Source organism: Molossus molossus, unplaced genomic scaffold (genome assembly GCF_014108415.1).
Source record: "Molossus molossus isolate mMolMol1 unplaced genomic scaffold, mMolMol1.p scaffold_m16_p_22, whole genome shotgun sequence".
Lineage (NCBI taxonomy): Eukaryota > Metazoa > Chordata > Mammalia > Chiroptera > Molossidae > Molossus > Molossus molossus.
The window spans coordinates 14,457,485-14,473,651 of NW_023425358.1; the positions used below are offsets into that span (position 1 = coordinate 14,457,485).

The 16,167-nt window shown below is 58.0% G+C and overlaps 1 protein-coding gene across 1 annotated transcript; it reads right to left on the reverse strand.

Annotated features, from left to right (window-relative positions):
- Positions 1 to 369: 369 nt before the first annotated feature.
- On the reverse strand, positions 370 to 15,440 carry ROBO3 (roundabout guidance receptor 3). The gene is made up of 28 exons (XM_036277264.1): positions 15,281 to 15,440; positions 12,314 to 12,640; positions 11,930 to 12,087; positions 11,369 to 11,489; positions 11,121 to 11,259; positions 10,719 to 10,846; positions 10,321 to 10,445; positions 8,970 to 9,141; positions 8,444 to 8,649; positions 8,157 to 8,238; positions 7,734 to 7,899; positions 7,377 to 7,543; positions 6,776 to 6,897; positions 6,365 to 6,590; positions 6,045 to 6,166; positions 5,644 to 5,815; positions 5,346 to 5,531; positions 4,788 to 4,811; positions 4,663 to 4,705; positions 4,338 to 4,477; positions 3,843 to 4,037; positions 3,578 to 3,716; positions 3,204 to 3,416; positions 2,418 to 2,573; positions 2,185 to 2,291; positions 1,816 to 1,977; positions 1,152 to 1,324; positions 370 to 489 (listed from the first exon to the last, which is right to left on the reverse strand). The coding sequence occupies exons 1-28, from the start codon at positions 15,438 to 15,440 to the stop codon at positions 370 to 372; spliced, it is 4,251 nt and encodes a 1,416-aa protein (XP_036133157.1).
- Positions 15,441 to 16,167: the final 727 nt, after the last annotated feature.

The following is a 16,167-nucleotide window of genomic DNA, read 5'->3' on the forward strand; positions in this document are numbered from 1 at the left end:
ATGCCCTGAGAGCCCAGGGAGGTCCTGAGCCAGGGGCCCAGCAAACAAAAAGGAAACAGACCTCAGCTCGCCAGCGAGGGTGTGGGTGAGGGTGTGGGTGAGGGGTGATCGGGACTATGGCATTCAAGGCCAACATTTTTTTAATTCTGTGCCAGCCAAACCATCACATCTGGTCCTAATCTGACCAGGAGGTGCCTATTTGCACACACCCTGTGTGCCAGGGGTTTGAAAAGCCTGTTTTTCCTTCTTGACCAGGGTTTTCCCCATCAGCTCCTTCTTTCTTTGAGTTTTATAAAGTATTATCACGAGGGCATATTTCCTTGCAAAAGAGAAGATGCACCCCAGAGGAGGCACAAGGGAGGGCCTGGCTTAGTTCAGGACAGGACAAGTTTCTCGTGGTTGGTTATTTGGAAAGGCCCTCTGGTTGTAACTGGGGGACAGTGACTTCAGCTCCTTTAGGAGGTGGGACAGGTTGGGTCCTGTCCTCACCTAGAGTTTTAACAGAGAAGTTCAAAAGCAAGTACAATGATACACACCCCCTCACAGCCCCCTCCTTCCCCACACCCGGCACAAAACCACACAGATGGCCCAGGACTCCGATCAGACTCTTTATTGCCTTTTTTACAAATGGGTCTCAGGTAGGAAGAGATAGAAACGGAAGAGCTGTCTCTTTGGCTTCTAAGCCAATTCCTTGGGGAGCCGCACCACCATCTCTGCTGGGAGGGAAGAGACTCTTCCCTGGTCCTCTTTGCACCCCCTCATTTAGCAGGGGAGGGGCTCCCATCCAGCTCCTGGTCCAGGGACAAGCCTTTCCCCCATGGGACTGCTGATATTCTCATCAAGGGTTATCTTGGTTCCTGGGGGAGGGAGGGACAGAGAGAGAAGGGGACAGGGAGAGAGAAACACACAGAGCCAGGCAGAGAGACAGACAGGCAGAGAGGCTGGTTGGCAAGGCCTGGCCCAGTGCAAACATGCCGCGGGAGGGGCTGTGCCTCTCTTCTGTGGGAGCCCAGTCACCTTGCCTTCACCCTTTGTCACTGTTCTCCAGGATTCTTCCTGCCCCTCACACACTGGGCCCCCTCCTTTCCAGTCATCCCTCAGCCCACCCTCCCTAGTCCTCCAACCAGAGGTTTTCTATCCCTGGCCCCCACCTCTCGGCATTTCCGTCCTGGCCTGCGGCTGCGGCTGCGGCTCCGGCCAGGGCCCCGGGAGCCCCGAGAGCTGCTGGAGCCTCTGGAGGAGTTGCTGCCCGCGGTGGAACAGGTGCTGGGGGCCTGGCCCCGGGACAGGAAGCCAGGTCGGCTATAAGGGAGCCAGGCCTCTTCTGCAGCACAAGAGATAAGGGTAGCTCGGCCCAGGCAGGGGACAGAACACCACGGCTGGCCCACTGTGCCACCCCGACCACCATCCCAGCTCTGGAAGAAGAGCTGAGGGCAGACCAAGGGCTCAGATCATCCTGGGACTGTGCAGCAGGGTGCCCAGCTCACGGCCTTGACACTGTATGTGTTCGGAAACCTGCAAGAACTCCCTCTTTGGGAAAAGAAGGACAAGACACCCATCCCCTGTTCTCTCATTGAGGCTCCAGTCCTGAGAAAGGATACAACTTGAGAACCTCAGGGGATTTTGTTCAGAGACAGCAGGAGAGACCAGCGTCTTTGATGTTGATCAAATGCATGAACCCAACTGAAAGTGAGGGGTGAGCTGGGTTGAAATGAGCCCATCGAAGGCACCGCCTCTACTGCACTATCGGCCTTCAGTCCTAAAGCCCACCTTCTTCTGTAGCAGTGGCCTTCCAGCCTGCCCCGTGCTCCTTACCATCTGGGAGGGGGCCCCGATGGGCTCCCGGGGGCCCCACCTGCACCAGTCTTCTCTCCCCACGGTGCTCCCGTTCCAAGGAGGACATGCTGCCTGCTGCTCTCAGCCCTGAGGCCCAGCTTGTCTCTTCCTCTGGTGGCGGCAAGGGTGGTGGGGGCAAGTCTGAGGAGAGGCCTGTTTCAGTAGAGTGTCCTGCTTCCCTGATGCCAGTCTCTCCCTTCCCACCCCCTGGCACCAGAAGGCTGTGAACGAACAGCCCAAGATTTGGGTTTGCCTGCTCCCCACCTCCAGCCTTCAGAGCTCACCCTTGGTGTCCTGCCCATCTTCACTACTGCCTGTCACCATCCCCCAGGCCCATGGCCCACTCACCCCCAGGACTGTGCTCCCTCCTGTAGGGAACAGCCTTGGGTTTCTTCCGAATTTGGGCGCGGGGCCCTTGAAGTGGAGGAGTCATCTCCCCAGGCACCTGCCGAGTTCTCTCTGTAGCATTAGAAGATGGGGGAGGGGGTGAGTAAGAGCAGGTCTGGAAAGGAGTTTGGGGGGGTAGGTAAACATGCTCAGGGGGGTGTGGGGCAGAGGGGACAGGTGAGGGTTCTACAGACTCACCTGGGGCAATGCTGGCTGTGCTGGGGACAGGGCTGGGGCTGAAGTGATGGGAGGCTGGGGGGCCAGCCCCCAGGCCAGCAGGCCTCCCTTCGTGGCTATTCAAAGCGGGCTGGGACACACTGAGAGGGGAACTTGGCTCAAGGGGCACCCTCCTGCAATGACATAAGGCCTTACCGCTTGTTCAGCCAACAAACAGTAAGTGCCTACTATGTGCCAGGCACTGTGTTAGACATGCAGCCTAAAACTTGGATGACCAAGACACAGCCAGCCCCAACCAGGCTCCCGAACTAGTGGACGGTGAGGAAAGCCATGTCTTTGAAATGCTTCGGGAGCTGGCAAACTCATTCCAATGGAGAAACAATCTGAAAGGACTGAGAGACCTTGTTAGCCTCCAGCTTTCTCCCCAAATCACACTTCTACCCTCATACAGCCACAAGACCCTGCACCCCAGATCCATTCATCCAACCATCCATCCATCCAACCATCCATCTATCCATCTCTCCATCCATCCAACCATCCATCCATCCAACCATCCATCTATCCATCTATCCATCTCTCCATCCATCCATCCATCCAACCATCCAACCATCCATCCATCCATTCATCCATCCAACCATCCATCCAACAATCCATCCATCCATCCATCCATCCAACATCCATCCATCCAACATCCATCCATCCAACCATCCATTCATCTATCCATCCATCCACCCACCCATCCATCCACTGAACAGATATGTACTGAGGGCCTGTGATGTGCGAGGTACTGTGCGCCTCCCTACCTGGGCATCTGGTGGAGATGGGGAATGTCAGTGAGGGGCTGGGGAGGGTCAGGAGGTGAGGGAGTGAGAGTGGCTGTGGACTGCTGTCCATAGGAAGGTGTGGGAGAGGGGGTCTCCCCTCGGGACGTAGGGACCAAGCACCCTCCACTGGAGCTGGGCTCTGCCAGGTGGCTCCTCTCAGGCACTGGTGGGCACCAATCTCCTGGCTCTGAGCTGGAGAAAGAGGCAGGAGGGTGGGGTGACTGAGTAGCTTCCATACCACCCCCTTGGCCTTCCTGCAGCTGCTTCCCTTCCTCTGCCAGCTCTCTGCCCTCCCCTGCAGGTGGCCCTGACTGGTCCTGTTGTAGGGCATCCGCAGCAAGGTGCCTTCTTACCGGCCCTCCAGCTCCTCCTCAGGCCCCTCTGGGCAGCTCAGTTCACAGGAAGGAGGAGGTGGTGGCAGGGCTTCTGGCCAGCTGAGGGAGGGCATCTGCACAGGTTTGCCCAGAAGCTTCACTTTGCCCCCTCTGGGTCCTGGGGAGAGTGGGAGGGGCCACACCAAGATGTGAGCGGCGAAGAGGCAGAGGTGAGGCATGTCAGAAGAAAGTGCTGGGCTAGGTCCCCGAGGGCCAGTGTGGGGTAGAGGAACTGGAGTCATACCACTGTCTCCCTGGCTCCATTCCGGAGGAGCATATTGGCTCCAGGTGCCCAGGTCCCCTGAGGAGTTTGGGGGGAAGCCCCCGTGGAAGGTCTGCAGCTCCTCCCCAGCTGGGTCAATGGTGCTATAGACGGGCCCCTCAGGAGAGGCAGCAGTGCCCCGGGCCGTCTGAGCCAGGTAGAGGGAGATTCCAGCTTCTGGGAAAGAAAAAGAGGGAGGCCCAGGGGAGGGGCAGGGGCAGACACAGAAACAGAGGACAAAGGAGAATGGAGGGCAAAAGGAAATCCCACCAGATCGCTCCTCCCCCACTCCAAAACTTACTTCCCAAATCAGGGTACAAGTGAGGTAAGGGTGACACCCCCAACTCACATCCTCCTGAGGACTGACCAACCTCAGGAACACTGGGGCTCCTCAGCTCCCTTCAGTGTGCCCAGTAGTTTGAGAGCAGAGAAGGGTGCTGGGGCCAGGGCGCCCTTGAGGGAATTAGAACTCCTCACCATTGTAGTATCTGTCGTCTGGGTCAGGATTGCTGGGGCAGCAGCTTCCCCTGGGTTCCTGGGCTGAGGGGCTTCGAGATGCGTGGGGCCAGGAGTCGGCCAGCCAAGGGTAGGGAGCAGGGCCGAGGCCCCCGGGTGGCCTGGGGGAGAGCGTGTGAACGTTGGGTGGGGAGCCTGGGGGAGCAGGGGAGGCAGGAGCAAGCGGGGCTGTAGGACCGGTATCTGGGCGGGAGCTGGTCGGCCCCGGAGGCAGGGAGGCCTGGCGAGGAAGGGTGTGGTCCTCGGCGGAGGGGGCTATCCTTGGGAGGCGAGTTGAGAGAATTACCTGGAACTGGCTGCCGAGAGGCCCTCTGAGTGTGGGAAGGACACTGGGGAAGATGAGGGGAGACTGGATGAGAGAAGAGCCCGCGCCGGGGTCTGAACCCCACAGGGCAGTGAGTAGTGGCTCACCTGCAGGTGTGTAGGCAAAGGAGGCTTCGGAACAGGATCCCATGGGAGAAAGAAGAGGGAAAATGGGAAAAGGGTCAGAAAGATCCACACTCTTGTCTACTCCTTGGCCCCGTCCCAATTCCGCCACAGACTGCACCCTGGACCAGTTTCATCATAATGTCTAAGAGTGAGAGAGACTCAGGCATCAGTATTTTTCTAAAGCTCCACAAGTGAGTAGCCAAGACTGGGAACCACTGAGCAAGGCGCTCGAGGTCTCTCCACTCGCACCCCGACGAGGCGGGAGCAGAACTCAGTCCCCGCCGTGCAGCGCGCACTGCCTGGCTCCCGGCCGCACCCCTCCCACCAGGCCCGCCCCACGAGTGTTTCTTCGCCACCAGCCCCCGCCTCCCACTGGAGAGGCCGAGCCCTCCCACTCGCTCTCTCCGTGCGGCCCGCCTCTCTGCGAGGAAGGCGGCTGCGCTCCGTCCGCTCCCGGGCGCTCCGTCAGTCTCCCCCGGTCCGAGGCGCCCTTGGCCCACAGCCCCGCGGCCCCCGCCCGCTGCCCCCGCCGGCTCTCACCTGCGTAGTGGCTGAGCTCCTTGCGCTGCCTGCGGCGCCGGCAGAGGGCGCCACCGAGCCCGAGCAGCAGCGCCCCGCAGGCCGCGCCACCGCCCGCCAGAAAGGCCGGCTCCCGCAGCACCCTTGCCAGCCGCTCCGCCAGCCCCTGGCCCACCTCGAGCGCGGGCTCCCGTTCTGGTGGGGTCGCTGTGGGGGTCAGAGCCGTGAGCGGAGTACGGGCCTGGAAACCCAGGAGGCATTCCGCGACCCCCTGAACTTCCCAGCCCCTTCCTCCCAGCACCCCCACCTCCAGACTCACGCAGCTGCACAGACACCGGGGCACTGGCCACGCCAACGCCAGCGCTGGTGGCCGCTGCGACCTGTGTCCGGTAAAGGAGACCTGGCAGCAGCCCCTGGAGCACTGCAGAGCGCGCCCAGCCGGCCGCAGACCGATTGAGGTGGAAGCGGCTCTCATTCCCCAGGCACCAGATCTGGGGAGCCGAGACCCACGATCAGAGTCAGAAAGGGGATTCTGGCCTCACGTGAAAACCTGCTGCTCTGAGTGGCACAGGGGGCTTAGCCAGGCATAATTCAGCACAGAGAGAACACTCTGAAACCTCTCTCCTCTCGCAGAACCTCGTCCCCAGCCACAAGGCCAGTTCATCCCGCCCTAATCCTGGCCCTAGGTCCTCCCACCCCTTCCCTTCTGACACCCTGTACCTGGTATTCCTTGATGACCCCATTTTGCTGGGAGGGGAGGGGAGGTTCCCAGGACACGGCGATACTGCTGTTGTCTTCACTCCGCAGGGCTACCGCCACTCCCTGGGGGGGACCACTGGGGGCTGGCCCCAGGAACGTGGTGAGAAGGACACAGTCATTGCAAGCTGCCCCTCAGGCCCCACCCTCCCCCTCCCAGCTCTAACATGTTAGGGAACTAAGGCTTCCCATCCTCTTGCCTCCCTCTTCCCTTGCGAACTTCCATCCTCCCCCACGCCCACTTCCCTCTTGTACATCCAGCAGCACCATGCCCCACCCCTTACCCTCTTCGGGAATGCTCCCGGTCACCAAGAGACTGTCAGCACCCAGCCCCTCCTGGCCTTGGGCTTGCACCTTGATCTGAACTCGGGTCCCTGGGGGGAGTCTTCTTAGCACAGTACTTTGCTGGCTTGGGGACTGTAGGTCCAGCACTGTCCAGCTTCCCCCATCAAGGCCTGCTACCCTCCAAGACACCCGGAAACCTTGCACCAGATGGACTGGGCCATCTACCTGTAGGAGACCAGAAAGCATACCAGGAAAGGCTAGGGCCACACAAGCCCTCCAGGCCCAGCCCCTCGTGCATTCACCCGGCTTCCCCAGCCACTCACTTCCCACTCTCCCGTACCCATTCTTGGAGGCTCCTGTGTCCCCCATCGTTATCTCTGCCCTTCACCCCATCCCTATGCCACACTCACAGTCCAGGACACCTGCAGGGTCCGGGGCCCAAGGACTGTGGGCTCCTGCACATGCACAGCCACTTCAGCCAGCCCCGGCTGGCCCCTCCATGGGTCCTCCACTGGCCTGGATGGGTTGCTGTCTATTGACCAAAGAGCCCACTCAGCAGGGGCCAGCAGGGACAGGGAGTCAGGACTGACAGGGGGCGGTCCTGCCTCTGCCCTGCCCCACAGACTGTACTACTAGTGCTCAGAGCACACCCCAGGGTCAAGAGGAGCTGGTCAGGGGTAAGGTTTTCAAAGGTGGGCCTTCTAGTCCTGGTAATCTCCATACACGGTGAGTAAGGGACTCAGAAGGTGACTGAATCAGTCTCTGCCTCCCACTTCTTTCTCTCTCTTTCTTCTTTCCCTTCTTCTTCTTCTTCCTCCCCCCTCCCTCCTCATGCCCCTCCTCCTTCTTCTCTTGTTCCCTCAGTGAGAGGGAAGCATGACCTCCTGTTCCAGACCAGCCACCTGTACAGACCTGGCACAGCAGGACAGAGCTGCCATGGTGCCCTGGTTCTGGGGCAGGGGTGCTATGCAGTGTTACCTGTCGGACCATGAGCCAGGGACTCTGCCTTACCCTGGGTGCGGACAGGCTCCGAGACGGGGCTGGGCTCACTGAGGCCCCAGGCTCCCGCCGCTCGCACCAGGAACAAGTAGATGGTATTGGGCTGCAGACCGCCGACGGTGTGTGTCTCCAGCTGCACCCCATCTGCCACTGTCCGCCATGTGTTACCAGCTGCTTGGCTGCAAGGGGGATGAGGTGAGAGAGTTGTCTGAGCCAAGGACACCCCCCCCAACCTGAGTACTCCATTTCATCCATTCTCTATGGCCCCCTGCTGCCTCCTCACCCTGGGAAAAGGAACTGGCAAACCTCTCCCCACAATAGCAAAGACCCTAAGGACATAGGGTCCCCTCATTTTAACTTTCTCTGTACCTGAAAGCCTCTATCAAATAAGAGGTGACTGTGGTCCCCGCCTGTGGGTTGGGCTTCCAGGTCAGGGTAATGCTGTTCTTCGTGATCTCTGTGACCACTGGCTGAGAGGGAGGCCCCAGGGGGGTACTGGGTTCCAGAGGCGGGTCTGGTAATTCTCCCCGGTCTTCTGCAGTGAGGAGATAGTCTTTAAGTAGAATGGGGAACAGAGTGTAACCTGCCTCCTTCCCAGAGGGCTGGTGATGGTGGAGAGAGGCACGTAGCACGCCAACCCCTCCTCACATCCCCTCCCAGGGCACCACTCTGTCCTCCCCCTCCCACGGCCACGCCATGGCACTGGGGAGCTAGCATGTCCTGGGGTTTGGCAAGTATCGATGCCCTGGAAGAATGTTTGGAGAAAGGTGCTGGCAAAGAAGGGAAACTCACCCTGCCTCCTCAGCCAGGCTCTCCACGTGGCCTCCCCTGTGGGACTCTTGGCCACGCAGCTGTACAAGCCCATGTCCACCTCCTGTGGGAGAGTAGAGGACTGGCAGACTGGGAGTGGAACAGGGTAGGGTGAGAAGGCGGAGGTGGGTATTGAGAAGGGTGGGGAGGATGTTGTACTCCAGGCGTTCTGAGAGAGCGGCGTGGGGGGTAGAATGAAGTTAGAGTCCCAGCGGGTACTTACTGGAGCTGGGCATTCTCAGTGACTTGGGCCCCAGGGTGAGACTCACCTGCACACTGGCGATGAACAGGGTACCATTGGCCATCAGGTTGAGCTGGAGGCCATCCCCCTGCAGCAACTGCCCATCCTTCTTCCACTGGACACTAGGTTGAGGGTCCCCGGTCACTCTGCATGGGAGCCACACAGAGGAGCCAAGTGCCAGTGTCTGATTTGCTGGTCCCTGGAGGATGATGGGAGGCAGCCCATCCACCGAGGCTGAGAGAGGAAGAACTTGGGTACCTCAGAGGAGGATCCTAGGTTCAGGCAACCAGCTGCTTGTCCTCATGCTCTGCTCCTTCACATACCCACCCCCTCCTAGAGCTTGAAGGGGCTCCCATAACCTGTAGTCTCTGCCAGCCATCTACTGTTAGTGGCTTCTGTGCCTAATTTCCAAACTTCAAGGACATCTCTCAGGAACATGCACCCCCCCCCCCCCCCCCCCGCCGATATTATAGAGAATCCAAGAAAAATAGATCTTTTTAAGCCATTATTTCCTTCCAGGTCATGGTTCCCATCTTATCTCGATAGGCACGTACCTCCTTTTACCTTCAACAGGGCCTTGGCCAGGATGCTGCCAGCCACACTGACAGCCTGGCACACATAGTAGCCAGCATCCCCACTCTGCACTCCAGTGATGTTGAGCTGGCCTCTGGGAGAGACTGAGAAGCGCCCTGTGGGCTGAAGGGACTGATTGGGGAAAAGCAGGACCTGGGGACAGAGCAGGGAACCAAGGTAGAGAATGAGCAGGCAGCTGGCAGAGAGAGCTCCCCACTGCCGTCAACACCAGAACCCAGAGCATTCCTAAGGTTCTAATTCATACTCTGTCCCCAGCCAGTGATGTGACCTTGGCAAACTAGTTAAACCTATTCACAAAAATGGGCAATTTTATTAGATAACTTTGAGATCTATTTCCCAGCTCCGTGCAAGATATTTAAACTTCCTGAGCCCCAACTTCGCCAAACATGACTCTTAGAGGGTAGTTATGAAAATCAAATGAAGTAATTACATGAAACTCTTTTAATACATTGTGTGATAAATGTTAAATACTTCCTGCTTCTTTCTGGCTCTAACATTTCACATTAGAGACATACAAGGAAGGTAGTGAAGTAGGTTCGGGTTTCGGGATAAATGGCACCACGCTAACCTGCTGACTCATACCCACTCCCACCCTCTATTACCATCAGCATTTTTATTCATTCCAGAATCTAATGAAAATGCAGCAAACTCAGATGCTAGAGAAGATGTCAGGAAAATTGTGGCTGTGGATTTGGAATGAGGTAACAGGTGGCCTGGTTTCCCCGTGGGGTGGAGTCGATCAGACTTATCTCATTATACTGATCTTGTTTCCTAGTAGCAAAATCCCCACCCTTCCCTTATAGGAAGTTACTTATGTTTTAATTTCGGTTAATGCTCATTCCAGTTGTATATTCTGGGATTTGTTTGCTACTTTTGAAGAGGGATGGCTGTGAGCGCCTCCTGGTGGAGGCCTCTTACAAATAGAAAAAAAGCAAGTCATGTTCTGCCCCCAGCAGCTTTGGTACCAGTACTACTTGCTTTCCAGAGCAATGTATTAAAGCCCAGGCCCCAGAGGTCTGGGGAAGGAGGCATCTCATTGGATTAACCCAAAGAGAAAGATTCCAAGGAATTACTTGCTATACAGGACTGTTCCCTACCACTTAAATGTATTATCATTTATTTTTAAAGTGTTGGATATGTTTCAGGCCTTTTATTTTAATTATTTTATTTAATCCTCCTAAATAACCTACAAGTGTTCCTGGGAGGACGAAAGGTAAAGCAGAACCCTAGGGCAGTTTGCAGAATGTAGAAGGAGGAAGGCTAAGACCCAGAGGAGAAGCTGGTGGGAAGGCCCTTGGAGCTGGCACCTACTTGACTTCCCTCCTTCTGCCAGAAGATGGCAGGTGGGGGGTTTCCTTTGGTCTCGCATTGAAAAGTCACACTCTCTCCCGTAGCTGCCATCTGGTCCTGGGGCTGGGTTACCAGCTGGGGTGGGACTGGCAAGAGGAGGGGAGATAAAGGAACAGGGAGTCAGGGGTACTAAGAAGGGAAATTGAGGGACCAGGAGAGAGAAATCCAAGCTTGGCTTAAGTAGGAGCAGATATTCATCCATCTCTTGCTCAAGCCTGTTTAGCTGTCTTCTCTCCCTCCTACATGTCTCAGGTGACCCCACATCTCCCGCTTGTCCTTCCCCCTCATTTTCTACTTTGGCCCACCTCCATTTTTCCTCAGTTCACCCCTGCTGCAGGCAACCCTCGGTGGGGCCTCACCGTGAACAATGAGGGAGCCAGATGCTTCCACTCGGCCCACGCTGTTCTCTGCCACACAGGTGTATGTCCCTTCATCTTCAGCACTCACGTGTCCAATCCAAAGGCTGTGGTCACTCCGGATCTCATACCTGCTCCACTCCCCACCCCCAGGCTGGGTTGGCCATAGCTACAGGCCACTTCCATCTCCCCCAGGACAGACACAGGGCAGGGTACATAGACAAGGCAGGCCTCAGCAGAGACAGAAGCTCTGTGAATGGAGGAGGGGACGGGACAGGGCAGGGCCACAGGCTCTGGGGAACAGACTTCTCTGTGTGAGGGGTATCTGCCTTCCAGTTTCCTGGGGCAGGATATACTCTTGAGCTGGTTGGGTCTCTTCACAGGCAGGAAGAAGGGAATTCTCACCTGCCTGTGGGCAGTTCTCCATCTTCCTTGCGCCAGTGTAGACGAGGTGGGGGATCCCCCCGCACCTCGCATGGGAAATCCACAGGGGCATCAGCCAGGATCACCTGATTCACTGGTCTCCGCAGGAATGAGGGACGCTCTGTGGAGTGGAGGTGAGTGAACATTGCGGGGTGTGGGGAGCGGGGGACCTCTACACAGCTGGTAGCCCCCGGCTCCATGCTCCCATAGCCCAAACTCCATGTGCCTACCCAGTACCACAAGTTCGGCTGCCCCACTCTCCCGCTCTCCTGCCATGTTGGAGGCCACACACACATACATCCCTGCATCGCTCTTGTGTGTATGTGACATCATCAGCTTCCCTCCACGGATCTGCAGAATAATAACAGAAACTTTGTCCTTTATAGACATCAAAGCATATTTATTTATTTGATTTTCACAACAAACCCATGAAGAAAACCAGCGACGTTGGCCCATTTAGATAAGAAATTGTCGTTCTGCCTAAAGTGGGGCTCAGGTCTGTCTCTTTTCCCATGGGTCCCTGGAGCATCATGCGCCCCCCTATCTTATACCAAGCCCATCCTACCCATCCTCCTTTACCCCTCACTTAACAGCTGACTCTCAGCCGCTAGTCAGCTAATGCCCCCATCCTAGACCTTCTGCCTTATCAGACCTTATTCCCCACCTTCCAAGCCCCTTCGATTCACGCCATTCTCCTTGGAAGCACGTGCCGGAGGTCTAGAGGGCACCCCGCCCCTCATGCCGGCCTGCCCTGGCCTCCTGTTGAATCCCCAGCCTGGTCCTGCCCTCACCGTGATCCTTCCCTCCTCCTCCTTGACCGGGGCACCGCCCTTCCTCCAGGATACCGCCGGTTCCGGGTGGCCGCGGGGGGGCACGCACTCCATTACAGCTGGCTCCCCCACTGCCACCACCACGTTCCCAGGGGACTGCCGGAAATCGTCGCGGAGGACTAGAGAGGGAGAGAGAGAAAGAACATATAAACACATATGTGACTATGACCGTTTCCCCACCCCCTGCCGTCACAGGTGAGCACATGCCAGGCCCAGGCGTGGGCATTAGAGACCGAAGGCTCAGTCCCAAAGGAAGATGTTGAGCCGGGCCGGTTCCGGATGGGATTTCCCCGCGCCCTCCCTGGGCCCAGGCTCTAGCTCAAGCAGCTGACCACCGGGCTTCACCTGCCACTTCCAGCGAGGCATTCCTGCTGGCCGCCGCGCCCAGGTAGTTGCGCGCCACGCACGTGTAGACGCCCTCGTCGGGCCGCGCGCGGCGCCCGTGCACGATGCGCGGGAAGAACAGGGCCCCGCTGGGGAGCAGCAGGCGGTGCGCTCGCGGGTCCTCGCGCGCGGTCGCCACGCGCGCCCCATTTTTGTACCACTCGATGTTGGGCCGCGGCCGGCCCTCCGCACGGCAGGGCAGCGTGGCCGGTTCGCCTCGGGACACCAGCAGATCTGGTGGCTGCTCCACGATGCGCGGCATCGCGTCCTCCGGCCCGACCCTTGACCCTGGAGGATGCGAGGGGCGCAGAGCATTCAGACCGGGAAGTTGAGGAGAGATGGAGGCTCCAGATAGAAAAAAGACCCCGCCTCTCTCTGTAGGGTCCGGTGTCTCCTTCTGTGAAGCCGCCCCACGTTCTTGGGCTCGAAAGAAGGTGCCTACAGACGGGCAGACAAGCCAAGGAATCAGGACACCTGTCTCCTCTCCTGCCAGGTCTAGTGGGGAGTGAAGGGCCACCCGCGCCTCTAGCTGACTGGTTCACAGAGCCCTTCTATTGACACCCCAGGCAACCATGTTTCAGGGTCCTCTGAAGTCACCGGAATTGGATTAATGCAAACGGTAGTGGAAATGTGAGTAACACTCTTTTCTGAGCGGGCACAGGTTTCAGCAGATTGTTCTCAGAGGGATGTAGCCAAGAAAGGCTAAGAACCATTGAGAAAGGAATTCCTCTCCTTTCGCCGTTCTCTCTGATCCGTGCATCACATGTTCTGCTCCTGTCCCTCAGTCAGCCTATTCTGCTCTCTTGGTTTTCTGCAGTGGTTTGGGATCCGGGAACTTGGAGCCGGTCATGCTCATATCCCAGCTTCATAGAAACTGGCTTTGTGACCCCTGGCGGCCAGTAGGCGCCGCTGCCACCTCACGGAATCTGTGTCCACTAACCAGGATCTATCCAGCCCGCTTCTGCTCTCCACCTTCCCACTCCGCTTCTCCTACTCTGTCCCAGAATCCCTGGGATCTCTGCTCCCAGCCTCGATGTGGGATTGGGTCTCACTTCCCGGCCCTACTCTTAGAAGTTCCCACCGAGAGGAAGCTGGATGGGTTGCCCTAGTGATGCTGGGGAGAGTGTATTTAACAGGTCAGGGACAAGGAGACTAGTTTTCCTCCCACTTAGGAAAGGGAATAATTTTGTCGATTTCCCCTCTAGATGGAAGCTTATGATTCTCACCCAATTTCCCTCCATCCCATCCTAGGCCCAGTGTAGGCAAACCCCATGGTGAGCAGCACTGGAATGGTTAAGGGCTCAGGGATTGGCTGGAACCAACTAGGGTGGGAATCCCAGATTCAACACAAACACTGCAAGAACTTGGGCAATTATTGAACTTCTCTAAATCTCAGCTTCTTTATCTGTAATGTGGGAGTAGTGACAGGGTTGTCATAAGACCATACTGTATGCAAAGCACTTGGGGAAAGACTCAGTAAATATGGTTGTTCTAAGATTGTTTAAGGGTTCTGCCCCCCACCCACTTGACCTTATCTTGGCTCCTCTAGTCTTTCCCTGAATCAGATTCTGCCAGGTCCCAATATTCCCCTTTGCCCTTCACATAACCATTGGATGTAATGGAAATAAGTAAGTCTGGTATTGCCAAGCATCGTGCAGCTTTTGTGGCCACTGGGGTACTGTCCATCTTCTCTGAATTTGTTTCCTCCTGGAAAATGTGACCAACAATTCCTTCCCTATAAACTTCATTGAGCCAGAGTAGAATAAAAACACTCTGTAAGAGCGCTAGGTAAGCAGAGGCGTGTCAGAAGCGTCTGTGAGAAGGGCTCTGTGCTCAACCTCCTAGGAATCTGGGATGTCAGGAGATTGGAGAATCCCAGCTCATTCCCCATCCTCCTCCCCGTTCCCTCCGTGCATAGCACACCTTGCTGGTCGGCCCTTTCCCCTAATTCCTGTAGGCACATCTGCAGGCCCCCTTATCCAGGAATTTCCTCCCTGTCATTGGGGTCTCAGGAGAGGCTTGACAGAAGCTAATGAATAGCTAACGGTCATGTTAATGGGGCTCTGGGGCTTCTCCCCAGCACCTGGAGTACACACACACACACACACACACACACTGCCCAGAGCCCCTTTCTCGCTGCCTTGGGGTCTCCAGCACAGCACTCTCCTTAGATTGGAGTTGGCGAAGGCCAGTTAATCCCGACTGGGAAGAATCAGAGCGAGCTATGGCCAAGGTGCCAGAGAACGCGGGAGTTCTCGATGTGGCCGGCAGGGGGCGAACTCGGGCCCCTCCCGGGTTTCCGCGACGCGGGAGGAGCGCGCGCGGTCTCAGCCACTTATTAATCATGGTAATTAGCGTTGACGACCTCGCCGCTGGCGCTGCCTGCCCGCCGCAGCTCTGCCCGGTGGGCCGGCTGGGAGTCCACCTCTGGGAGGCAAACTCCTAAATTCCCTGAAATGATCGCTGCCTCTGTCGAGGTGTGCAGCAAACACATCCAACATGTTGGCTTCCTCGCCCTCGTCCCAAGTTTAGAGTTCTGGGCAAACTTAAGTTCCCGAAGGAAAACCTGCTACCTGGGCGGGTCACTAAGTGGCCCGGCTTGGCCCAGGCCCGCCCGCTCCTCCGCTGCCCTCCCCGCAGGGCGCCCTGGTCTCTCGCAGCTCGAACTTGCCCATCCCCAACTACGATTCTGGTCTGGGGTCGGCCCGCGAGGTGGGGAGTAATGGACTCAGCAGCCGCCGCCTCCCGAACCCTCGACCTCCGCCGGTACGCCCCCTCAGGTGCTCAAAGCCCCAAAGCATCCCTTGGTCCCGCTTCCGGGGCCGCGCTAGGAGGCCCCCGTGTGCCCCGATGTGGGACAGGAGCTCTTGGTCCCCCTCCCACCTTACTCCCATTCGGGATCCGACATCCCCAGGGGCAGGGGCTTACCGTTGAGAGCAGGCTCGCCGGGGGAGAGCAGGCTGTGGTTGAGCGCCGCCCCCGAGGAGTTGAAGCCGAAGAGCAGGTCGCTGGAGTTGGACAGGTCCCCAGCCAGGGAGTCCGCGAACAGGTTCATCTGCAGCAGCGTTTTGAGCAGGTAGCGCAGCATGGCGCGACCTGACCAGGACCGCGACGGGGGGCTCGAGGCCCAGCCCCTGGGTCTGCGACCCGCGGGCCCGGAGCCACAAGCCCCTCTACAGCCTCTGCGCTCTGCCCCAGCCACGGTGCCGCTGTCCCGCCGGCCGGCGCCTGGGTACCGCGCCTGCCTCCGCGTGCCCTCCTTCCCGGTCCTTCTCTCCACCCCTCAGTGCCGCGGTCCCCCGGGAGCTGAGCCGGGGAAAGCAGGTGCCACGCCGATCACAGCGTAATTAAGGGATTAATCCGACACCCTCCACCCTCCCACCCCCGCCCCGACGGCCACTAGCAGGGCCAGAGACTAGAGTCGCTTAGCGCGAGTTGGAGTCCCCGCCCCGAGCCCCGAGTCTGTTCTGGACACCGCAGGGGAGTTTCCCTCCTTTCTTAAAGAACTCGAGAAGAGAAAGGAGGCTCCGCCGGACTCTGCCCTGCCTGATTTTAGAGCAGACATCCTTCCTCCCTTTTCCCGGCCCGTAGGGAAACTGAGGCAAAGCCCAAGATCGCTCCTCCAGCTCTCAAAACCCTGGCTTCCATTTCCTCTTAGGTCCCGGAATTTATCCGCGGAGGCGCGGGAGACTGGGGTGCTTTGGAGCGGGAGTTGGGGGTGGAGAACAATTCCACGTGTGTCCGGCCCTTTGCCCGCAGTCAAAGGGTTTGCCCCGAGAGGCCAGGGATGCAGTGGGGCGCCTTGACTGTAAGCC